A 26,053-nucleotide genomic window follows, 5' to 3' on the forward strand; every position below is an offset into this window, starting at 1 on the left:
AAGCAAATGCCCCGCCAACCATGGAGCCCAATGGGGCTCTCAATCCCATAACTGAAATCGAGTTGGATGCTTAACCGACTGAGCCACCCAGGGTGCCCCAAGTATTTGCTTTTAACTCAGAGGAAAAGAACCATCACTATAATATTTGATGACTCATTTCCATTATGCTCAAAGCAACTTGTAAACTTTATATATATATTTATATATTTAGTACCAGCTTATTCTGATCCATAAAAACTGTAGGTTTTACACTGTGTTAACATGCCAATGGCATACATTTCTAGCAGTTTGTTGCATTCCCAGTTACTAATATAAGTAAATGGAATAATCAGATAAGGAGTCTGATTGGTCAGTTTTCTAGAAAACAATTTTTTTCAGTCCTAGTTCAATATACAAACTTTAGCTTTCCAGATTATAGATAGAGGTAAGTACAGTGTTGGATTCTACAGATTTCAAAAAAAGGCAGGTAGAATTACTGATTACTGCCAGGAAAATATTAAGCCTTCATATCACAGTCAAGTTTTTAAAAACTTGATCTGTATTTGAACGGGCCCATTTCTTAATGGAGAGAAAGTGACTAGTATAAACAGTATAGACTTGAAAAACATGTCAACTTTGAGAGGGTATCAAAAGATAAAAATCTGAGTAAAGAAATTTTTTTTTAAATCAAATTAAAATTTTTTTATGTGCAATCTCCAGATAAAACTAACTCTGAGGAGTTTAGGGAATGATATGAAACCAAATACAGGAAATTGGACCAAAATTACCCAAGAGTAAGTTCCATTTCAAGTGGATGACAAAGATGGACAACATAACTTGAAAAGATTAGAATGGTTTCTCAAATGTGCCTGACCACAAGAATTACCATGGCACTTCTCACAAATAAAGAGTCTGAAAACCATTTTCTTCTAATTCTTGGCTGGGGACTGGGGACCAGGGATTTATATTTAAAGCACTTCAAGTGGTTCTTATCATCAGGAAAGTTAGGGAAATAGAGGCTAAGGGGGAAATCAGCAAAAATACCACCACAGCTCCCACCCCCTTACTCCAAGCCTACCCAGCAAACTACCTGAGAATGAGAAACACTCAATTAAAATTGAGGGATTGTCTGTAGAACACGGTTTATTTCAAGTCCAAAACACAAGATTACTCAATTTTCTTAACAGACTGCATAATTTTTACTGCATGGATATTTAGGGTTTCTCTATTCACAAGTGTAGATTTATTTCTGAACTTTAGGCTCAAATGATTCATATATATATATTTATATGTTTACTACAGAGGATATGTACTTTAACAAATTTGTTTAGAAAATATTTTACATAAAAACACACAAAGCATTTACCAACACTGTTTAGCCTTTACAACCAGTCTTCAGCAAGGATTTGGCTGAAGTTCATCATTTTCTACAAAACATCCCAAGACCAAAGATAATAGAATGTAGTATTTTACATACTTAAGCTTATTATTGCAGTTTAAATTTCCCCCTTCTCTGATGGCTTCTGCATATATTATGCTCAAGAGTAAGTCTTTTCTTTAACTGGTGACTTGTTAAATAAAATTATCGTTTTTGGTGTAACTTGTCCCCAACCAAGAACCTAAGTAGTTCTGATGAAATCAAGTACCTGACATACATAGGGTTTTTATAAACGAATAATAGAAGGATTCAGTACCTATCAGTAGAATATCCTTTATTATTTTGTGTTCAGTAACTACCACCTGGTGCTATTACTTCTAGTATAATCAGTTGGCATCAAAATATAAAGTAAAAATATGTACATTTTTATTTATCAATTCTTACCTGAATAATCTCAGATCTCTTGAGAATGTTCCACAAAGTGGAATTTCTTCCTAAAGTTACAGTGAATGTGGTACAATGTGTACAACTTGTTTAACCAGTGCCTGCTTTTCATTTCCAAGATTTTTCCTTATCTTGAATCAAATGCACAATCCTGACTACCATATCATAATGCACTGGCTTACATTTTGTATATAAAGTCCAACTCAAGCTTATTTTGGTTTATTGTACATGCTTTATTAAAACGGTACTGATATTTACAGTATCTGCAGAGTCCCTTCCAAGGCACTCTCACACACATTCGGACACACCCATACAACATCCATACTACGGCCCCATGCACCCACACCAATAAGATGTGAGGGTCAGACTCCTAAAATTAGGCAGCTGTTGGGGGACAGAGTTGATTTGTTTTTCAATTTTTTTTTTTTTTAAAGAGAAAAAGCAGGAGGGAATGCATTTGGCCATTACAATGCTAATTAAGTTTGTGTATATTAACATATGTGGCAGTAACACTGAATATTCCTTTTACATTCTATATACACAGAATGACATCAAGGTTTTGCAGTCAACAGAATATCCCAACTTCAGTCTCAATGCTGCTTGTAGTGACTTCTGAATTCACATAGGGGCTTTCCCTAAAATAATTCAAGTCTATATAAGTGAAATAAGGCACAATTAATATTGATTTGATCTAGGGGAAGGGAAGGGATAAACACTAGTTGCAAATGATATTACTATTGGGGAATTAGCTTTGACTTAGATCCACTTGAAATCCCTTCTCCTAATTTCTTAGAAATAAAGGTTTTTTCCTTTTCCCTGACAAAACCCAAAAAGAAAAGTTTGGGAATTCACATTTAATGTTTCAGTAACCTAAACTACTCAAATTGACGTGCACCCCCCACCTCTCCTGCCCAGGTCTCTTCCCTCAAAGCTTAAACAAGAACACAGCACGTGAATCCCTTGCTGTTTTTGAGGAGATTTGTACACTTAAGTAGCAAATACATATCTGGTTGTCTTTGATTTAAAAAAAAAAAAAAAAGAAGAAGGCTGGGAGGGAATGAAGGAGGGAGGGAGGGAGGGAAGAAGGAAGGAAAGAAGGAAGGAAGGAAGGAAGGAAGGAAGGAAGGAAGGAAGGAAGGAGTAACCTTGTAACTTTCTTGCTCTTTAAAAAAAAGTCCGTTTCCTCCTTTTCAGGATGATGACGCCCCACCAGACATTACGAACAACTGCAACAAATGAGTTTGGCAGCATAAATAATGTCTAGTATTCAAATCTTCATAGTGAGACTCATTTAGCTTGTATAGAATCTGTTGAATGTTTTTTGCAGCAGGTGAACCAAACCCAAAGACGCCGGACATTCTGTGAAAGGGAGTAATAAGAATTGCAGTTCTGAAGGCCCCTGACTTTGGTTGTTTACAAAGTTCAATCCTGTTTATTGTGATCCTTGGTATCTTCTTCATCTGTATATTCTGATGGTTCTTCCCCTGGTTTTAGGAGTCTGCCTACATAATCATATTTTTCTGAAAAATACATCAAAAGAAAATCAGTAGTGATCAAATTTGTTGCTCTAGTCCATCATACAACGGGGAAGGTGTTTGCCTCTTTTAGAATCATATACAATAGGCTGAGTTTTTCCTATTGCTCACCTTGGCTGGTCTTTGTACTCATGTAAGGCTTGAACAAAAGAAAACGGGAATAAGGAATTTACAAAGCTTGGGCACTATGCTTTGCAGGAGAGTGCTCCATATATACCAGTTCTTAACTGAAGACATTTAATCAGAATCACTAAGAGATCATGTAAGTAGATCCAACCAGAAAATATTCTCAGGGAGAAAATGTGACATAGGCTAGTACTCTCCAGGAAAATAAACCAAATGAAAAGCAAAGTCATTTGTTACTTATTATCCTGTGTTCTTTAAGAGCTAGTGTGTGGCTCCAGTCATAGCATTATTCTTTCTCCTATTAAACTCTTTTCTTACATCTCTGCTAATATTGCTTGTTTTATGTTGTCAGGTATTAATTTAGAACACTGTGGTGTCCAAGGTGATCCATATTTACTTATTTCTTGGTCGGGAATTTGAACCTAGGTTAAGTGAATTAACCGACAAACCAGGAGGGTAAGATAGGAGGACTGCTTCCTGCAGTAGAACTGGTTCAAATGCCAAGAAGCGAGAAGTGTTTCCAAAGGATGCATAGGTCATGTAAATAGCTATCTGGATTGTCACATAGGAGGTAATAATGGATGCCTCAAGGGCATAATAAAGGGGAAAGATATTTTTTCATTATGGTTTATGAGTAAGATCAATAAAATCATTTTGGAATAAATTATAGTATCAATATCCAAAATAAAATTCAGTTTTAAATAGAAGCTTATTATTTAAAAATACTGTATCTTAATTAAAAAGTCTTATAAGACTAAAGGTATCACAGTTTTTGTTATAGTTTGTAACAAATCAACTTTTAAATATGGATTTTTAAATAATAATATGTAACAATCATTTTCATATTTAGCTTTTTATCATCAAATAATGATGGCGATGAAAATAGATATTCTTAGACTCTTAAGGAATGTGAAATAATATACACTTTCTTTTCAAAGAACCCGACAAAATGAAGGTACCTTTAAATTGCATTTCCCATTCTCGAACACTCTCCATTTGTACAGCATTCAAGTCTGAGAGATCATCATACTCATCTTTAAGTGCATCTTTATCTAGGCAAAATGTCGCCAGTCCTCTGGAGGCATCCCTACCAGCAAATATTCCATATGGACCGGCTGAGGGGGTGGGGAGGAAAAAAAAATTATTGACATTACCTTAACATTATTTAATGCTTCAAGGAAAAAGCCAAATAAAGGAAATCTCATAATGACTCATACTTGGTACACAGCCTTAATTTCAAAACATATGACAGATACTAAATGGGATAATGAGAAGAAATTTCTTGGAAACCTGCCTGTAGAACAAAGTAAAGTTTTTCACTGAAAATTTAAAATTTAAATTTCAGATACCTCAAAACTTGTGTTTGTATAATGTATACTTGCATAACATATTAGGGAGAAGAGGAAACTTAAGCAGTTAGGTTTGGAAGGTGGTTTGAGGGGAGATAATGTTTCACTGATTGCTGTTAATTAATTGTGGCATCTAAAAATAATCAACAGAACATCCACTAGATGAGCATTTGTTAAAGACTCAAGTCAACCATGGATCTAAAATATTCTCTTCTCTTTTTCAAAGTAGGTCGTATGAAAGCAGAGACTATCATCTTTGTACCCCCAGTGACTAGTTCAACGCATAGCACATACAGATGCTCAATAGGTCTTTGCTGAATGATTGATTTTATCAGAAATATGACCCATTCTCAAAATAAGTATCACCTGACTACCAGAATATATTCACAATTACCTATTAAACTATGAAAAGTCATTAAACAATGGTTTTTATTTGTCACAGCTCTTGGGAAATAGGAGATGTGCCTATTAAGGAACAGCTTTTTTTTTTTTCTTAAGTTTTTATTATTTTTATTTTGGGGGGGTGGGTAGAGTGTGAGGATTGGTGTGGGAAGGGACAGGGGGGAGAGCCAGAGAATCCCAAGCATGTTTCAAACCCAGCATGGAGTCCGAGTGGGTCCTGATTTCATGACCCCGAGATCATGACCTGAGCAGAAATCAAGAACTGGATGCTTAACCAACTGAGCCACCCAGACGCGCCAACAGTTCTGACTGACACAAAATGATTAGGATTTTGTCCAAGGAATTAGTAACTACCCTCTCTAGGGAGGAATGGCATAATTTTTATGCTGACAGAAATGAGCCATTCCTAAAGTTTGTGCTTGAGAGCAGCAGTTGTCTTACTCACGTCAGTGCTCAATGCCTACCACATGCCTGGCATAAAGTAGAAAAAGAGTAAATTTTGGGGTGCCTAGGCGGCTCAGTTGGTTAAGTATCTACTTTCGGCTCAGGTCATGATCTCAGGGTCCTGGGATCCACATCAGGCTCCTGCTCAGCAGAGAGTCTGCTTCTCCCTTTCTCTGATGCTCCTCCCAGCTTGTTCGTCCTTCCACTCTCCTTCCCTCCCTCCCTTAAAAAAAAAAAAAAACATAGTAAATTTCTTCCAAAATATTAGCTGCAATTTCAAATAAGTAGTAACTCTCGATCTTCATCCTTTACTTTGAGCAGATTCACTTATGGTGAGCAAAATCTCCACCCAAATACGTGATAAAAAAGACACTTTAGCTCTTTAAAACACATAATAAACAAAACTGAAAAAACCTATTTTTCCCTATCAAGAAACTGGTTAAATTGTAGTACATTAATTTAATGGAATAATGTACGTAACTATCAACAAGAATGAAGTATCTCTATATGTATACACAGACAGAAGTCCATAATAGAGTAACTGAAAAGAGCAATTCAGAAGAGTATGTATATATAGAATACGATTTGCTTTGAATTAAAAAAATACACACTCATGTGTTTATATATGTGTGAAAAACACCAGGAAGAATACAAACCAGAACACAAACAGTGGCAGCCTTTTCTGGGGAATGAAAAGAAAAAAATTTACTTCATATAACTGGTAAGGTCTGGCTATTTAGAAAATTATTATTATTATTACTACTTTTCTTTATTATTATTAATTGAGTATGGTTGACACACAATGTTATGTTAGTTTTAGGTGTATAATATAGTGATATGACAACTCTAAACAGTATGCTTTGCTTACTGTAAGCGTAGCTACCATTGTCACCATACAATACTGTTATAATACCATTGACTATATTCCCTATGCTGTTCCTTTCATCCCTATGATTAATTCATTCCTGACTGGAAGCCTGTATCTCCCACTGCCCTTCCCTAAACCACCTCCCCCCTGGCAACTATCAGTTTGTTCTCGGTATTTATGGGTCTGTTTCTGATTTTGGTTGTGTACTTGTTAAAAAATTATTTTTGTAATAAATATCTTTTAAGAGTTACTTCTGCCTTCATATTAGGCCACACAGCAGATCATGTAAGTTCTTCTGTTTAAAATGTAGGTTTAAAAATTAAGTGGTGTTGGGGTGCCTGGGTGGCTCAGTGGATTAAAGCCTCTGCCTTCGTCTCAGGTCATGATCCCAGGGTCCTGGGATCGAGCCCCACATTGGGCTCTCTGCTCAGCAGGGAGCCTGCTTCCTCCTCTCTCTCTGCCTGCCTTTCTGCCTACTTGTGATCTCTGTCAAATAAATAAATAAAATCTTAAAAAAAAATTAAGTGTGTCTGGTTGGCTCAGTTGGAAGAGCATGCAACTCTTGATCTCAGGGTCATGAGTTCAATCCCCATGTTCCGTGAAGAGATTACTTAAATAAATAAATAAATACTTAAAAAAAGAAAAGATTTTCAAAATACCTAATTTTACAAAAAAAAAAAAAAAAAAAAACCAAACCAAACAAAAAAAACCACCATTTTTCTCCCTGAGGCTACAGTTTTCTGTATACGACAGAGGTAATTTAGAGAAAATAATTTTAAAACCAGAAATACTATTATGAGCAATGGAGTGGTCAGTAAGAGAGCTTATTGTCCAGTTAACAAAATAAAATACTTTCTAAGGAGAAGTAAACAAGAAAATTTCTTAATTTTTAAATGAGCAGCATAATGATTATACCTGTATTTGTATTTGAAAACATTTAGGAAACTGAAGATTATGTGTCAGAATCTGTGTAAGATATGTGTAAAGTATCTGCACACTTATGAGAATTCAAAATCTACTTAAATAGACAATAATCTAAACATTTATCAACATTAATCTGAGTTACAGAAAACACTGCACTATGAAGTTCATGAGGTCTAAGAAAGCCATTCTCTGCAAAGTTTATGGCATGGAACCAGAAGTGGCATTTATGATAAATTTTAAAAAGCAGCATTACTGGGGCGCCAGGTGGCTCAGTGGTTGAGTGTCTGCCTTTGGCTTGGGTCATGGTCCAAGGGTCCTGGAATCGAGGCCTGCATTGGTCTCCCTACTCAGTGGGAAGCCGGCTTCTCCCTCTCCTGCTTCCCCTGCTTGTGTTCCCTCTCCCGCTCTCTCTGCCCTCCCCCCAAAAAAGTAGCATTATTAGGTACTGATGCATTAACATGAAAATAAAGGTAATTCTTCCCAGTAAAGTACTTTTTTATCCTGCTTTTTCTATTCTTAAGTATTTTCCATATTGCTACTTAATATTAGGTGATATTCACAAGTGCTATTTAATGGCTATACACATTCTTACTGAATGAATATACATACCTACAATTTAATCACTTTCCTATCAGTATACACTGAGGCTACCATTTTAAACTTTTAAATTTGGCTTCTACATAAGAAACTGGTACACTATTTATAACTGGCCAAAATTTATAACCTTCAAACCATTGCCCATTGTTTCAACTGACCTTGCAGAGGGTATTTAACTTTTTTTTTTTTGAAGATTTTATTTATTTATTTGACACAGAGAGAGATCACAAGCAGGCAGAGAGGCAGGCAGAGAGAGAGGAGGAAGCAGGCTCCCTGCTGAGCAGAGAGCCAGATGTGGGGCTCGATCCCAGGACCCCGAGATCATGACCTGAGCAGAAAGCAGAGGCCTAACCCACTGAGCCACCCAGGCGCCCTGGGTATTTAGCATTTAAGAGAAAGAAATTCAATATTGTTTCTTAAATTGGAATTATTTTAGAGAAATATTAACTTTGAAAATTAAGCAAGAACAAACAGTCCCTAGGGAAAAGAAAAGTAGTTGTGTGTGTGTTTTTTTTTCTTCTGCATAACTCCACATGCTTTATGGCAATAGCTATTTTTCCCCAGATGGAGGCCATAGATAGATGAGAGAGACAGATAGAACTAGTGTGATTTTTTTTTTTTTCAAAATAAAGTAATGCTAACAAAACAGCGACGAGTCATACACACGAAATAAAAAATAAAATTGATCAGGGCTGTAAAAACCTTTACACATGTAAAATGATAGTTTTCAACTTTTTAAAGAATTTTCTAGCAATGTGACTTTCCTCTCTCACAGTCTTGCAAAGTGGAAGGAACAGTTTTTGCCCTCCTCACCTGGCAGATGAACAGGAGCAGAGACATTCAGTGACTTGCCTAAAATTACCAACAGATTTCAGAAGTACTATCTCCACTTTTCTACCCCAAACACAATATACTTGAGAAAACACACAGGATCCACAAACCCAAAGATGGAATGACAACCCTGAAAATTGGAGGATTTCATTAATTGCAAAATCTCAGGGGAACAGATACTTTGGAATACCTGTTAAATCAAAATGAAAGAGGATTAACAAAAAAGCTGTATACATCGACAGCTTTTCTTATCATTTTATTGTATTTACCTCCCTAGCCTGCAAAAGTCAATCTACTTCAGGGTACTTCAGAGTATAAACCACTAACACATCTAAATGGTAAAAAGGAGAGAAGAAAAGATGGTCATTATAGAAAACAGAGACCAGAAAATCTTTGAGTATATTAATTATGTACCAATGGATTCTCTAATAAAATTCTCTGCCAATTTCTCTAAGGAGACCTCAACAATGAATAAATGTAAAAACAAAACTTCAAAAACCAAAAACCAAAAACTTTTTTTGGTTTTACATGGCTGATTTAGTAAGCGTGAACTTGAGTCAACAGGTAATAATCCAACCCCATTTCTAGGAAAAATGATGCTTTATTAATTTTTGAATAGAAAATAATGATTCAGTGATTAACATATTGTCCCACCCTCTAAACTATATATAAGCTGTCTTCTTCACATTAAGATTCCCCTCAGAAAGCATTTAACTTCTGAAAAGATCTTTTTGAACAGTTTTCTTTATTTTTTCCTGTAAGATCATAAAGAACATAACATTAACAACTAGAATTGGAACTGGACGGATGTGCTCAGAGAAAGAAGGATCTGAGGCCTACATAAAGTACATTTCTCTGCATTCATGATTCAACCAGAAGTGTTATCTGAGAAGCCAGTAATACCTCCCCATTCCACACTCCTTACCAACAAGCATTAATGTTACAGATTCCAATATTTGATAACCATACTTGGCTATCTATAATACTAAAATAACAGAGAACTACCCAAGGAAAGCAAATTTTAAATGATAAGAAGTCTTTTGCTGTAACTTACCAAAAAAAAAAAAAAAGCCAGCGGACTTATAAAAAACTGTTATTTTGACTATATTTGCTGATATAAAGGTGGACTTATAATTTCAAGAAAATTCTTGCTACAAAAAATGAACAATTATTCAACCAAAGCAGTTTCTCTTAAATATACCTATATAACAAATGTTCTAAGGCATCATTTTAATAATAAGTCTTCTTTTTTTAAAAAAGATTTTATTTATTTATTTGAAAGAGAGCATGAGTTGGGGGTAGTAGGAAGGAGGGCAGAGTGACAAGGAGAGGCAGACTCCTCACTGAGCAGGGAGTCCACTGTGGCTTAATCCCATGTCCCTGGGATCAGGGACAGAAGGCAGATGTTTAACCAACTGAGCCACCCAGGCACCCCAAAATAACCTTTCAAAAATAATGTTAAATATATCAAAATGACATTATACTAGAATTCAGATTTCATTAAGACTCTTTAAGAGTTAACACAACCTGCCACACAGATTTTTAAAGTTCAAAATTCAATAGATCTACTAGTTAGTGAATCCTGAAACTGCTTACTTTAATATAATCAGGTAGAATGTGGTAATGTTATTTTTGAAAAGGCAAAAGCATATGGTCACTGTAAATGTTTTAGATTATTTATTTATTTATTTGACAGAGAGAGAGAGATCACAAGGAAGCAGAGAGGCAGGCAGAGAGAGGGGGAAGCAGGCTCCCTGCTGAGCAGAGAACCCGATGTGGGACTCGATCCTAGGACCCTGAGATCATGACCTGAGCTGAAGGCAGAGGCTTAACCCACTGAGCCACCCAGGCACCCCAGTAAGAAAATGTTTTAAAGAGTAATTTAATGAATAGAAAATTCCAGGAGGAAATAAAATATCTAAAATATGTTAACAGATAATATTGTGATTATTAGGATGACTGTGTACCTACATTAGTATTTATGATGAGGAGAAAATTCCAGAATGAATATTTCAATTATTTCCACGGTATAAAAACCATAGCTTTGAGGAACAAACTAGAATCCATTGAAGTTTATAAACAGCCTGGTTTTCTGGCCTATTTTGACAAGTCTTTTGTGATTATTAAAACAACTTTAAAAAAAAACCGTAATTATACTTGGTATTGAGTAATTTATTCCAAATAAGGTCACAATGGCCTTGGAATAAATGAAGCAGTAATATAAAAGTGATTAAAAGAAATCCAAGTAATAAATATTATTTTTTTATATTTAAATTTAGGAAGTCCAAAGACTTTGAGAGAGAAGGTAGTGTGGTCAAAATGAAAGAACACTCCTCAAGGAGCCAAGATACTTGGGTTCTAGAGGCTTCAACCAACATTTAACATTGGGCAAATCTTAGAGGCACTAGTATAAAATGGACAAAGTATCCATCTAGTTTGGCCCTAACTTTAGGTAGTTAAAATACTTCCCCCAACTCAATCTTGTTTTTGTAAATTCAAACTAGAAAGCTGTCAGCAATACTGTGGGTCCACCTCAGCGGCCTTGGCCCCAGGGCTTACAGCTAGGGTGGGGACCCGGAAGACTGAAAAGTTAAAATCCCAGGCCTGCAAAGATGTGAGAGTGGGGACGGAGTTTACACAGCCCCTAGAGAATGAGGATTCTAAGGTGAAGAAATAGCAGGGACTTGCTCTTTTCCTCCCCAGATGCTTGAAGCTTGGCCACCATCATGAATGACACAATAACTACCCAACCAGGATGTTCATGACCAACCGACTATTTCAGCGGAAACAGATGGACATGGATGTCCTTCACTCTGCAAAGACAACAGTAGCTAAGACAGAAATTCAGGAAAAACTAGCCAAAATGTACAAGACCAGATGTCATACTTGTATTTGGATTCAGAACCCATTTTGGTGGTGGTAGGACAACTGGCTTTGGGATGATTTATGATTCCTTGGATTATGCAAAGAAAAATGAACCCAAACATAGACTTGCAAGACATGGCCTGAGAAGAAAAAGACATCAAGAAAACAGCGAAAGGAACACAAGAACAGAATGAAGAAAGTCAGAGGGACTGCAAAAGTCAATGTTGGTGCTGACAAAAAGTGAGCTGAAGGTTGGACAACAGAAAGAGTTGCAGTGGGTTTATCTCTGGTGACTGTTCAGATTTTTCATGATATGATTAATAAACTAAGAATGTTAATGTGGGAAAAAAAAGAAATAGCAGGGACTTAAATATCTATTGGAATTTAGAGAACAATAAAGGTAATACTGCAAGTGTTGGGGGAAAAATTATTCTATAAATAGTGTTGGGGTAACTAAGTAATTTCCTGTAAAAATCCTTATTTCACATCTTAAAATAAATTCCAAATGGAACTAAAAAACCCAAATCATAAAAGTATTTTTAAAAACTACTGTTTTTAAAAATAATCGTCTTAATTCAAAAAACCTTTAAGTTACTTGTGATAGAAAACTCAGCACCCATAAAAAGACGATAAATTTTAATACATAAAACTCCAAATCTCCGTATAGTTTACAAAAACACCATAAATAAAGTAAAAAGACAAACTAGGAAAAAATGTTTGCAGCTAAGGTTGATTCACTTTTTAAAGAACACCTAAAACCTCTAAGACCATAATTGAAAAACTGTGGCAAAGAATGTATGAACAGATAATTTGTAGGTAACATAAATGACTCAAAATTCTGAAAGTGTCCAACCAAACTAAAAAAGAGAAATGTAAATTAAAAAATATTGAGATACCATTTTAAATTCTCAGCTTGACAAAGACCAAGAAGTTTAATATCATACTTTTGGCAAAGGGGTGAGAAATAGGCATTTTCGTGAAGTATGAATTGCTCCAATTTCTCTGGAAGGCAATTCAAAAATAAGTACCCAAATTAAAAAATGTCCCATACCCTATTTTTTCCCATATCAGTATTTTTACTTCTAGGAATTTGTAAGTTCACTCACATGTATAAAAGGACATGTACATGCATATTTATAGCAACACTATATTATTATATATTATTAGTAAGAGACTGGAAACAACTTAAATGTTTATTAATAGTTAAATTATGATATATTCATGTAACAGAATATGCACATACTTAAAGGAATAAGATGACTCTTTTTATGCTGAGATGAAAGACTCTCCAGATATAAAAGGTTTGTACAATATGCAACAATGTGTGTGTGTGGAGGGAGTACTTAGGGAGTGCATATCCACATGCTTATACTTACAGATGATAGCTCTGGAACAATATTCAGACTGGTTCCTCACTTCTAGGAAGGGGAACATGGTAACTGGGTTGTTTTTTACAGAACATGCTTTAAAACATTCTATTTTGAATATGTATAATCTAATAAAAATATAGTTTTTAAAAAACTTCCTGAGGCCCTATTTAGAAATATATCTAAACTACTCTACAGGAAGACTTCTACAACTTATGACTTAGGGAAGCACATAGAAAAAAAATCCCCAAGAAATAAAAAGACTATAATTGCTGAAGGTTTAAGTTTTTGTAGTAAAAATTACAAACTACATGAAGAAGCAAACCACCGTGGAGTGAGCACATATAACAGATGATAACTAGCATCCCCAGAATAATACAAGCAGATTAAAGAACTATAGTATGTTTGCTTAAAATTTTGAAGTAATTAAGAGATAGAACCTTAAGGAAAGATTAAGAAACATGAAGAATAGAATGAAAAGCTAGTCTGTATCTATTAGAAGACAACGGGGGAGGCAATAATTGAAGAGGGAATGGGTTCAGATTTTTTAAAATAAATGGATGACACACATTCTCAAATTTTAGTAGAGTCTGGCCCAGGTTAAAAAAAAAAAAAAAAATCAAATCCCCACCTTGGCAAATCCTAGTAAGAGTAAAATTCCAAAGACAAAGGGAAAAACAGATTAATCAAATGAATGAAAATAAACCAAAAGCAGACTTGAAGAGAAGTAGAAGACAGTGGCATACTACTATTGAAGATCTGAGATAAAACAACCAGCCTATAATTTTATATCTGAAACCTATACTATTATTCTTGCATGAGGGCATACGGAGACAGAATTTTTTTGTGTGTCAATAAGAAAACTACAGAACACACCTCACTAAAATGAGAGCTGAACCCTGAACAAAGGAATGAGATGCAAGAAATGACTGTGAATAAAGAAAATGGCAACTATGTTGGTAAATTTAAATGAGGGCTAGCAATAAAAAAAGGTAATACTTAAATCAATTTGGGGGAGGAGTTTGAAAAAATAGAGTTGAACTACAAGTCTAAGCGTAATACCATAAATAATAGGTGAGGGAAGGATTAGAGTAAAAGCTTTCTAAACCAGGGCCACAACATATGGCTGTATATACTACACAACCCCAAGGGACACCATCCACATTTGTATACATGGTAGTTTTGTGTATTTATTAAGAAATATTCTCTTAAATCACAGTAAAGTGTTTTAAAGAGAGTTTTTCTAATTCACAAAGATATGTTTGGCTAACATTCCTATATTCTTTAGAAGAACAGTGTCTTCTATAGAAAAACCTTTAAAGATATCATTAAAAGAATGTTAACAGATATATCCAAATAAGCAGGGATTAAAAAGTGGAAGAACTAAAAAAAATTAATCTGCGAAGGAAAAAAGGGAGAAAAAAGCGAAGTATGACAAAGCTAAATTACTAAATAAGAAGGTAGAAATATATTTAAATGTATAAGTAACAATAAAACATAAACCAATTAAGCTGTTAAAAGACAGTGTAGAGGGGCACCTGGGTGGCTCAGTCGGGTAAGTGTATGCCTTCACCTTCCACTTGGGTCATGATCCCAGGGCCCTGGGATGGAGCCTGGAGTCCGGAGTCCAGCTCCCTGATCCACGGAGAGTCTGCTTCTCTCTCTCCTTCTGCCCTACCGCACCCCCACTTCGTGCTCTCTCTCAAATAAATAAATAAAATCTTAAAAAAGTGTTGATACTAGATTCAATGAAAAGAAAATCTAGCTATATTATAAAGGAATAATAAACCACAGATCAGTGGAAAACAGGGTGGAAAAACAATCACTGAGGTAATACTAATCTAACGAAGACTGAAGTCAAATCTCAAAATTAGTAAAGTTAAGGATGTTTCTTTCTCTGCTGATTAACACAGTATGATCAGTTCTAGACTGAGTGTTAGATGGCATCAGAACATTCTCATACCCAATCTTTGTATGGGTGACTCCTTTAGGTTTTTGCTTAAGTATCAACCCCTTTTTCTTGATAAACTAATATAAATGGAAAGCACCTTTCTTGACCATCTAAAGAACTTTGTTACCCTCGATTATAGATCCTATTCATTTCTTTCATAGGATATTTAATTACAAATTATATACTGAATGCTTGTTTATTGTCTGTTTTCTCAAATATACTATAAACTCTATACAGGTAGGACCCCATCTGTTTTGAAAACTCAGTTAACTCATTTTATTTAAGCAACAATGTAATGAAATCCAGAGAATTCCTTTTCTGTATTTAAAATGGAGATGAAGTCCCATGTTAGTGATCTTGAAACAGAATGCAGGTTCTAAGGATATAGCAGTTATTTAGTGATGTCTGTCATGGGTACAGAGGGGAGGAGACATCTGGGTCATAGATTATTGAAAGAATTATTTAAAGAATTTGAATACCTAACTCCAGATGTTACTAAATCTATTTTCTTCCAGCATGAATAACATATTCTGGTTTCATATATGCTTTCAGCTATCCTTTAATACTTAGCATTAGCATTTAACACAAATACAATTCCCTTAAAGATTAAAAACAATGGAATGATGCTGAACTCAGAGTAGGTATTATAGAAATAACTAGTATAAATTTGAGCAGAGTATCAAAACTCATCAGAAAACTTAGCTGATCCTTTTATTTTACTGAAAGTTAATGGGTGTGTATGGCCATTAGCCCAAACAGACCCAGCTGGCCTCAAAGCAAGTAGCTGGGATGAGAGCTGAGTAGTGTCAATAGTACATCCATGAAGGAAGAGGTCAGGTTGGGCCTAGTCTATATGTTGCAACTCTTGCGTCAACTGCAATTTTGCGAACTATAAATAAAAGTTAATATATTGAAGATAAAGTTAAAAAAGAGGAAAAACACTTGAAAAGCACATGTGCTCCTTTCCCCATCCTCCTAAAGATTACCTCTTTTATATCTCATGGGGTACCTCTTTTATATATGACTTTTTCTTTTCCAGTAGAATTCAAAAGGTAAGCTGGAGAAAATACCGCTTTGGTCTGTATCAAACAGTATGCTACCTGAAATAAGGGGGAAGCAATATATTTAAATTTCAGAAATGCAGGATAAACTATTAGAATAAATAAAAACACTATTTTGGGGGCACCTAGGTGGCTCAGTAGTTAAGTGTCTACCCTCGGCTCAGGTCATGATCCCACATCGGGGCTCCCTGCTCAGCGGGGAGCCTGATTCTCCCTCTCCCACTCCCCATTTGTGTTCCTCCTCTTGCTGACTACCTGTCAAATAAATAAAATCTTTTTAAAAACAACAACACCACTATTTTGGTACAATTTCATTGTACTAATATTAAATCAAGTTACTTAAAATTATACTACCTGTTCCAGTCTTCCTACTCTATGACTCCAGAACCATACAAAATTATATTTTGTAGTGATACAATGGGAAGGGATGGCCTGTGAAGACAGACTATTTGATTTTTAGTTTTGCCACTGAGTATGTGATTTTGAGCAAAACCTCCCTGAGTTTCAGTTTCCACATCTGTAAAATGGAAACATTACTTATCTCGTAGGGCTGTTTGAAAATGAAATGAGATAATAAGCTCAATAAATGAAGTTTCCTCATCCTTCTACCTTGATCTCTAGAATCAATGCTGTTGAATAGAACTCTTTGGGAAGATGGAAATACTCTATAAAGTGCACTAATATGGTAGCCATGTAGCTACTGAGTAGTGGAAATGTGGCTAGTGTGATGGAGGGAGTCAATTTTAATTGTATTTAATTTTAATTAACTTAAAATTAAAAAGCCACATGTGATTTGTGGCTACCATATTGGACAGCGCAACATACAGCCATGCAAGCATGTTTTATGAGGCTTTAAAACCTTATGGGAACCAGGAGAGGGTATAAAAACAACAGTTAAGATTCTCCAGAAGTTTATCCCAGAACATAGTTTACCTGAAGTACAGATAGGCTTTGAGGTTAAATATATCTGGATTTAAATGCCATGTCTGTATGACCCAAGCCAATTTACCAAAAAAACCTACACCTCAGACTCCCATCTGAGGGCAGGAATACTTACTAACCTCCCTGAGGCATTGTGGAGATGACTAATGCATCTAATGTAGTAGGTGCTTAACAAACCTTATTTCCTTTCTCCTCCCATATTCATTGTTTCTTATATGACCACTTTCCTCACATGCTGGCCAAGTGCCTGAAGTGTTACTAAATTTAATGATGACAAATGTAGTTAATGCCAACTGTTTGCCAACATGTGTTTACTCCACTAAATTGTCAATATTTAATTTTTTAAGAACCTGAACCTTAAAAATTACTAAGAAAACATTATTTAAAAAAAAGAAAAAAGAAGAAAAAAGAAACCAGTATTTTTGACACAGGAAAAAAAGACGCACAAAACAATTTTTAACTCTAAGACCAATACTGTGAAATGGGAGTAGATATTGGCTAGTCATAGAAACAAGGTTTTCTGACTTCTTACCTCATTCTTTCAAGCTACTAAGATTGTCAGGCTAAGATCATTTCTTCTGAATTATTCTGTTACAAAGTGCTCAACCAGGGGTGCCTGGGTGGCTTAGTGGGTTAAGCCTCTGCTTTCAGCTTAGGTCATGATCTCAGGGTTCTGGGATCAAGCTCCACATCATCGGGCTCTCTGCTCAGCGGGGAGCCTGCTTCCTCCTCTCTCTCTCTGCCTGCCTCTCTGCCTACTTGTGATCTCTGTCAAATAAATAAATAAAAATTAAAAAAAAAAAGTGCTCAACTGACTTGAGGATAAAAATAAAAATTAAAACCCAAACTGAACTTATATTTGTTTCATAGAAATTTGGCTTCAAGACTTTTGGAAAAAGTGTTACATCTTCTATTAATGTGAAATATCAATATATTCCAAGCCCACAGATGATCTGGCCACTTTCAAGTTCCTTTCCATAATATAACATTCCAAACACCTATACACCTATAGGTTGATTCCAAACACCTATACACCTATAGGTTGATCAATAAATACTTAGAAAATAGGTATATATTATATTATATTATATTATATTATTATAAGGCTGTTCTTTAAGACCTGGGAACTGGTGGAAGTCAACCTAAAACTGACTTCTCCCTTGTTATCTGAGGAGCCCCCTCAATGCTCAAACCACACAAAGGCTGTTTACATCACATCTATGACTCTCATCTTATAATTTTTAATTTCTATTGCAGAACATTTGCCACTGGAGGCTGCTAAACTGTGTCTCTGACAGCCTTTCCTAGCTATTTTCAGATAGTGGCAAGGCATAATGTGCAAGGACTAATATGCTTCTTTGCACTAATACTTTGTTTGTTTCATTGTCCTTTTGAATAGGGGTTACAAAAGCAGATTTTTTAGTTCGTAAGTGCTATATTACCTGTACACAATTTCTAATCTCTGCACATACATTTGAGTATCAATGAAGAAAAAACTTCAGGTACAAAATACTGTGTAAATTCTTGACTTAAAAAAATTATTTAATTTGGTCTGTCCATTTAATTACTGTGCTTTGGGCCTACTCCCTATTCTCTTGTCCCATATAAAGTAAACAAACAAAAAAAGTATTAACCATTTCAGCAAAGTAGGTAGACATCTGCTTTTCATATTTATGCAACCAGAGCACCAAGACTTGGTTAAAATGAATGTAGATCTACACACAAAAATACAAACAAATAAGAAATTAAACAGTTCAGCACATAAAATCTCCAATTTCTTATCTCTATACCACTTAACAGCAAACCAAAGCACTTCTAAAATATATTCTAGCCACCAAGCACTGAAATCAGAAGTACATATTTGCAAGTGCCAGTAAATCTCATGTACTAACAGATTAAATAAAAAAGAAATCAAATTGTTTTCTAGACTTGCCAACCCTTTTAACTTTAAGGCTTGGATGTACTCTTTTGAACACCAGGTCACTCTAAGTCCCTAATTTTATTACTTATTTTTTATTGTAGTTACTTTTTTTAAGCTTAGAATTAATTAGTACATAACACAGATGTATACAATGTTGCTCAATTTTATTGTATACTAGCAGATTCCATAAGTCTGAACTCAAGTTTATTAGCATAATCTGAAATGTATGCTATAACTACATTGTAGAAAAAGGGTTTCTAACCCAACTATCCTACACACACGGTTCTCTGAAAGTAAAGTTCTAAAAATCTTTAACTTGCAGAACTGGTGTACTGGGGTGTGGATTTAGAGCTCTTTTAAATTTTTTCTGCTCAGTGAAAACACAGTAAGTCATTATCAACGTGTATTTGAATACTTGCCTTCCCACTATCAGGAAAAAAAAAAAAAAAAGAAAGAAAGAAAAGAAAAGAAAGTAAAGAAAAAAAGAAAAAGAAACCAGACAGGCCCGCCTGCTCGGTAGTTGAGCTCCACCCCCAAAACTCAGGGAGACTATCCTTGCCAGTCTTTATTAAGATCTACATTCTGGTCTGTCCTCATCCTACATACATTGTTAATCTTGGAAAGCATCTCCATACTAAAACTGGTTTAAAAAAAAGTCTGAGATGTTGCTTATATGTCCAGACTTCACAAGCTAAACGGTGGGGACTTGGAACTACGTGTACCTAAACGTGGCCTTATGGGGAATAGTAGGGAGAAAAGTGAGATCAGTGGTAAAACAGAGTAAATAAAGGAAAGCTGTGAATTACCTGGCATACAGCTTTGGGTCCCTACTTTAGAAATCTCCCGTCCTTCTTGCCCCCACCCATCCCAGGAATCAGAAAGCTCAGGGAAGGTTGTGGGCCAGCGCGATGGGCGACAACTGAAACGATCTTGAAAAATTCAGTGCAAGAAAAAGCTTCGTGGAAGAACGGGATGGGAGAAAGATGAAAGCTGAGAGCTGGTTCCTGGGGCGACACTGAAACCCGGACTTCAGGGGGTTAAAGCTGGAGGTGCCCGCGGATGGGGGTGTGTGTGGGGCGGGCCGTCCCAGGTGCAGCAGCCAAGGCGCAGGGGTCCAGACGTCGAGAAGGCTTGGCAAACTAACCCAGCGCCCAGGGGCCTCCGCATCATAAGGGGGTCGCACCTGAGCTGTAGGAGGTCCTCCCCCTCCCCTTCCAACTCCTCACCCGGGCCGTAGAACTTGCTGCCTTTGGTCACGTCGAAGACTTTCCCATTGACCGCGAGCAGGATGCGCGGGGTGCGGGACCCGTCGTACTGGCGCAGCTGCTCCAAGCTGAAGTCCCGCTTCTTCATGCGAGGCAGAGAGGCAGCGGGACTTTCCTCGCCCGCTCCGGCCCCGGCGCCCAGACCCCGCCGCCCCCAGCGCACCCACAGCCGGTAGGCCCCCAGCAGCACCAGCGCCACCAGCGCCACGTTCAGCAGCATCTCCCCGCCCCCCGTCAAAAGCGCCAACGCTGCTGCCGCCCAGCCGCCCCCTTCTGCTGCCGCTCCCGCGCCGCTGGGGCTCTCGCTGCTGCCGTCGCTGCTGCTCTCACTGCCACTCCCCAGGGTGCCTAGCTTCACGTCCCCATCACCCGCCGCCATCACTGCCCGCCAGCGCCTTCCTCCTCCTCCCCGCCCCTTGCCCTCCCCAACCCCACGACCAACCCCGCCCATCTGGGGCCTCCCAGCCAATAACATGAGGAGAGGGGGCGGGGTCAAGCCTGCTCTCCATTGGGTGTTGACGGGGTAACGTTGTCTTGGATCTCTCCCTCCCCCTCCCTTCTTTAGCAGGCCGCGCTCGCGTGCGACGCCCCGCCCACCTCGCCCCACACTTCCCTGCTTTCGCTCGTCGCCTCGGCTTGCAGAAGTAGAAGAGAGGGGCGGGCCTGAGGAAAATATGCTGCGCCGGCCGCGCGCGCGCAAAGGCTGAGTGAGACTACAGCGCGTGCGCGGGTTCCGGAGCGCCACGCGCTCTCCTTTCCTTTGCACCCTGTCTGGGAGGCAGGCTCCGCCCGGTCCCTCGCAATGCGCGTGCGCCGTGGAATCCCTTCCCTTCCCAGGCCTGAGTTCGCCTCTGCGAGCTCCCGCTTCTTCGCTATCGCTCCGCAGGGGGATTTCACGTGCGCCAAGCCTGCTGCGGAGGCGGGGTCTGGTCTGGTCGCCTTTTCGAGGGCGCAGGTTGGTGGCTTGTGGGAGGCCACGACACAGTTTTAATTGCTGGCGCAAACTATTGAGGGGCGTCTCTTTTTCACTCGGGTGCCGTAGCGCCTGTCGGGAAGCCTGGAGCGTGGGCGCGCAAAGCTACCACCCAAAAGTTTTGGCTGCCGGCTGGAGTCTTCCTGGCGGAGAATGAATTCACAGAGCCCTCACCGGCGTTGTTTGGCATCCGGAATCTACTTGCTGTCAGCGCTGGCACCGAGCAACCACTCCCGGGTGGTTTTGGTCACGGCTGTTCTTGTAGAATTTTCTTTCAGGTTTTAGACTAAAGGTGTTATTCCTTAAATCATAGTCTGTGGCGGTAGGGAAGTGCATAGAATGAGGTGGTCCTTCTGTTCTCTCATTCAGCTGTGTTTACAGTTTAAGGACTCCCAAGTCCTTAAAAAGTCTGGTGTAAATGTCACCTCTGAAGCGTCATTCTGGGCCCCTTACCTCAAACACTCAACTCTGACTCGCTCTTTCCTGCCTGAGTCTGTTTTCTTTGCTGTCAGTGAGTTCCCTTACGCCCACCTCAGGAACAACCTGCTGTGAACTATGGGTGTGATGAGTGAATGAAGGTGTATTTGTAACAGTTTGGGTTTTATCTTGAGGAACCGGTGTGATGGAGGAGACATGGACAAGCAATGGGGGCGTGTGATAGGAGCTGAAGTACTTATTAGGGAAATGGCAAGTGGTCCATTTAAGCTTTAAGTAGTCAGGAGGAGCAAAGTTTGGAAGACTAGGTTAGTAATCTTCAGTGAACAGATAGGCTTCGACTTAATACTTCCCGCCACTGAAGATTTTACAGCGGCAAATGACAGGATGAAAACGTCTCTAGAAAGATTACCAGGGATATTAAGGATTGGAGTGAGAAAAGAATGCAAAAGAAATTAATAGGTTACGGTATTTGTGCAAGAAATTAGGAAACTTAGAACTAAGTGGCATTAGAACAGTGGTCTGCAGGCTTTTCTATAAAAGGCCAAACGTATTTTAGGCACTGTCTTTCATAATTATTCCTCTGTGTTATAATAAAGCAACCACAAAGATACTTAAAGGAATAAGCATGATTGTATTACAATAAAACTTATTTATGGACACTGAAATTTTAGGTGTCATGAAATACTGATTTTTTTCAACCATTTCAACATTTTGTTTTTAATCTCCAGAAGTATTGGAAGAGTTTACAGGCTATAGTTTGGATTACCCCTGCTTTAAAGGTACATTCTTGAGGCAGAGTGAACAGCGTTTAGTTGGGAAAAGTAAGTGACTATATATAATCTAGCCTCCAATCTAGAATACTTCTAGAACTGAAAGAGGGCACTCTACACTTGGAGAACAGGATTAAAATTAGATTGTCCCAGCCAAACTGAGTGAGTAGTCATCCTGAGGTTAATGGTTAAAAGCCAAAACAGCTTGAGGACTTGGTAACAGGAAATGCCAATGATGGAAACAGGATGATTGGGAAGAAACTGGTTTTGGGGAGAAAGAAGATGGATGCTTGTAGCAGTAGCAGGTGTCATACAGTTGGGATGACATCAACAGCAGAAAGAAATTACCTCACAGATTTCATAGCAAGCCGCTACTTATATGTTACTCACCAGTGGGTCACTATTCCCTGAAACAGAACTGACAAGGAACTTGGGACTACCATGATTAGTAAGAGTTTATCTAGCTTTTGGCAGTGTTTATGCAGGACTGTGGCATGCATTGCTGGACATTTAGCATCTCTGGTCTCTTCCCATTAAATGTCAGTAGCACACCTCTGGCATTGGGGCACTAAAAAACCAACCCTCTTCCCACCCCACACACTCCCTAGAAAGATGATGCTAGTTGAGTGGTTAAACCAGTTGGTTTAAACCAATCAGGATTTACTTTGGAGCTCAATCATATATGTGTAGATTTCTTTTCCCGACGGTTTGGAGGGAAGAGAGGAATTGAGCAGCACTGAAGTTCTGTTGTCAAGAAAGAAGGGTGGGGAATGTTGGGTAGGTAACCAACCTTGTCTGCCATGGAAGTAAAAAGTTAAAAAATTTTTTTTATATCCTTGATAACATGAATATCTCAACTCCACACTTGAAAGTCTCTCCCCCACCACCTTTTTTTTTTTTTTCCCCTCATTTCTCTGAGCAACTTATTCTAAGCCTCCTGAACTGGTTTTTAAGGGAGTTCTCCCCCTAGCCCCCAGCAGGTAACAAATTCTCCCAGTAGGAGTATCCTACTCCTGCTTTGAATACTGTAATTTTCTCACTGATGGCTTGCTCTGTCTTTCCCTTCCTCATTCCACATGAAGGGACTAGTTCTGTATACTGAATTCCTTTACTTAGGCACCCTGTCTTCAGTGGTGCTCAAATATTTAAAGGAAACCACTCAGAAATCTCAGCTGGCAGTCAGAGGTCTCCATAAATCCACAAATGGCTTCCCTGTATTCCCCTTCTGCAGCAAACCTAATATATTTTACACCTAACTTTTATTACATTGATGTGTTTCCCTTTATAATATCTAGTCATGTTCTCCCATTTGCTAAATTCATTCCCCACTTCAAGACTTAACTCTCTTTCTCACTAAGAGTGCCCTTCGTTTTCCTTTCCAACCATCCAAATTCTGTTATCTTTCATTTACTTCTCTAATTCTACCTCTGTCCCAGGCCTGTGACTATATCAGCTCACATTGATCTCTGAATATCTACAAATTCCTTGGCTATACCATCCATTTTATTTTATGTTCTTTTTGACTGTTCTGTTCTTGAAACTCTCCGTTGGATCCCTAAATGTCTCCTTTTGCCTCTGTAGATGTTTCTTTTCTAAATCTTTTCTACCTTCCTTTTCTTCCTTATATTCATCCCTACCTTGCCCAGAGGTCATCTACAAACATCTCTTGTTACCTATGTTCTTTTCTTCTCTCCTTACTCTTTTTTTCTTGACATTTTATCTACTTAGTGATTTACTTGTCTTCTCTATGGGGTGTGTATCTCTTTAGCCCTGACCTTTCTCTGGGAGATAATAGTACTAACCACCAAATATTTCCATTTCTTTTTCCACACACATAGTAGACTTTCATTTCCCTACTCTTTTGAACTTACTGTGGCCAGTGCAATGTGATTAGAAGTGGCCAGTTTCACTTACAAGTAAAAGCTTTAAGAATGCACAATTTCTCATACCCTCTTTCCTTTTGGTGCAGTGAAGGGATGTTTTAGTTATCTGTTGCTGCATAGCAAACCACCTAAATCTTAATGACTTAAAACAGTAACCATTTTTACTATTGCTAATGGTTTTGTGCATTGAATGGGCTCATGAGCACTTGTCTGATCTTGTCTGGGATCTCTTGTGGTTCCAGCCAGGTATTTTCTGGGGCTGGAGTACTGAGGAGGCTTGCATGGGATGCTGGAATGGCCAAGCCTTTCTTCTTCACATTGTTATCCGAGGGCCTTCACTTCACATGGCTTCTCCAGCAAAGTAGCTTGATTTCTTCATGGTGGTTCAGGAGTCTCAGAAGTGTAAAAGCTTCCAGGGCTTGTAAGTCTTAGGCATAGAAATAACACATTCTGTTGGTTAAAGCATTCACAGGGGCAGCTCAGTTTCAAAGCGTAGAGAAAACAAACTCCACCTCTTGATGGAGACTGGGGAGAAGAGTGACAAAGAATTTGTGGCCTTCTTTAATTTGTCACCCTAACGATGTTTCAGATGGTGGCTGCTTCTATCAGTGAGGGTCCTAGAGTCAGGACAAAGTGGAAAAGAGCCCTCAGCTAACATACGCAGTGGTAAAAATGAGAAATACATCTCTGCTTTTCTAAACCACTGAGATTTTTGTAGTTGTTTGCTAGCAAACAAAGCCTAATCTACACTAATACAAAAATTGGTACTGAAAGTAGGGCACTGCTGCGGCAAAAACCTAAAATATGTGACCTATCCATATATATATATAATATGTTACAAATATTAGTGGTTGGTCATTAGTCAGCATCCAGCTCTGACCTGCTTATGAATCTCCCAGCAAATCTAGCTCAGAAATTTGTGCTCAATAAATATTTCTTAAATAAGGGTGCCTATTTCTTATAATTCTGTTCTATTTCTTTATTTTAGGGGAAAACACTTCTACATCAGATGTTTCTTGAAGTATGGATTGGGTGCCACTATCATAACTCTCAATACTCTATTCCAGGCCACTAGCAAGTTTCCTGATGTGTAAGTTTGGCGTGTGCAGCCCACCTTCTCCCTTTCCCCTTTCCCAGGCCTCCCACAGAAGGTGTGCTTTCTGCTCTGCTACTTCAGAATACCATAAGTTTCACAGGGGCCTGCCTATGCCAGGGGATGTTTGGGGTAAGCTTAACAAGATAGCCCCTTTGGGGGAAGGGGAGCTTCAGTTTTGGGAGCTAAGTTCATTGCTAGGGAGTGACAAAACCTTTTGTTTGAACGTTAATTCACAAGATCATGAAAGTTCAATGTGGGGCAGTAATAATTTTAGATTTCATAGGAAGTTGGTACTGATTATTTTGGGCTATGACTTAGAAGAACATAATTTAATATCTAGACTTTTCATTTCTCCCTGGAAAATTGGTATAGGGGAGGGTCATAATCAAACTGAGCACATCTTTTTGGTTTTTAATTTTTAGAGAATATTTTGATGTTATTGTTTGACCTTCTTTTAGAACTTCTGTTAATGTTGAAAAAGTAAAGGGACTTAATTTGAGATGGAATAGAATAGGTTGTCAGTTATAGCCTTGGGCACAGAACAGCATTAGAGCTGATTTAGGAATATGCTGTTGTGTCCCATTCAGGGCATTCTGGGAACAAAATCTACACTTTACTAGTGACCCCAGGAGACCTCAAAAGAG

The 26,053-nt window shown here is 38.0% G+C and overlaps 1 protein-coding gene and 1 pseudogene across 2 annotated transcripts; one reads left to right on the plus strand and one right to left on the minus strand.

The window, feature by feature from the left end:
* Window positions 1-1,104: 1,104 nt before the first annotated feature.
* Window positions 1,105-20,647, minus strand: PGRMC2 (progesterone receptor membrane component 2). The gene is made up of 3 exons (XM_080796469.1): window positions 20,211-20,647; window positions 4,422-4,577; window positions 1,105-3,321 (listed from the first exon to the last, which is right to left on the minus strand). Exons 1-3 carry the CDS (start codon window positions 20,626-20,628, stop codon window positions 3,224-3,226), a joined length of 672 nt encoding a protein of 223 aa, XP_080652595.1. The 5' UTR covers window positions 20,629-20,647; the 3' UTR covers window positions 1,105-3,223.
* On the plus strand, window positions 11,604-11,986 carry LOC308338436 (small ribosomal subunit protein eS24-like; annotated as a pseudogene). Its single transcript has one exon. The product of its transcript is annotated as a small ribosomal subunit protein eS24-like (transcript).
* Window positions 20,648-26,053: the final 5,406 nt, after the last annotated feature.

Source organism: Martes martes, assembly GCF_963455335.1.
Source record: "Martes martes genome assembly, chromosome: 2".
NCBI lineage: Eukaryota > Metazoa > Chordata > Mammalia > Carnivora > Mustelidae > Martes > Martes martes.

Bases quoted from the DNA above. Each gene is read 5' to 3' on its own strand.
- PGRMC2 (XM_080796469.1), bottom strand. From the start codon at position 20,628: ATGGCGGCGGGTGATGGGGACGTGAAGCTAGGCACCCTGGGGAGTGGC. The intron at 4,578-20,210 runs GTGAGGAGTTGG...CCACCCCCTCAG, and splicing joins CAGCAAGTTCTACGGCCCGG to CCGGTCCATATGGAATATTT. The intron at 3,322-4,421 runs GTACCTTCATTT...TGTATTTTTCAG, and splicing joins ATGGGAAATGCAATTTAAAG to AAAAATATGATTATGTAGGC.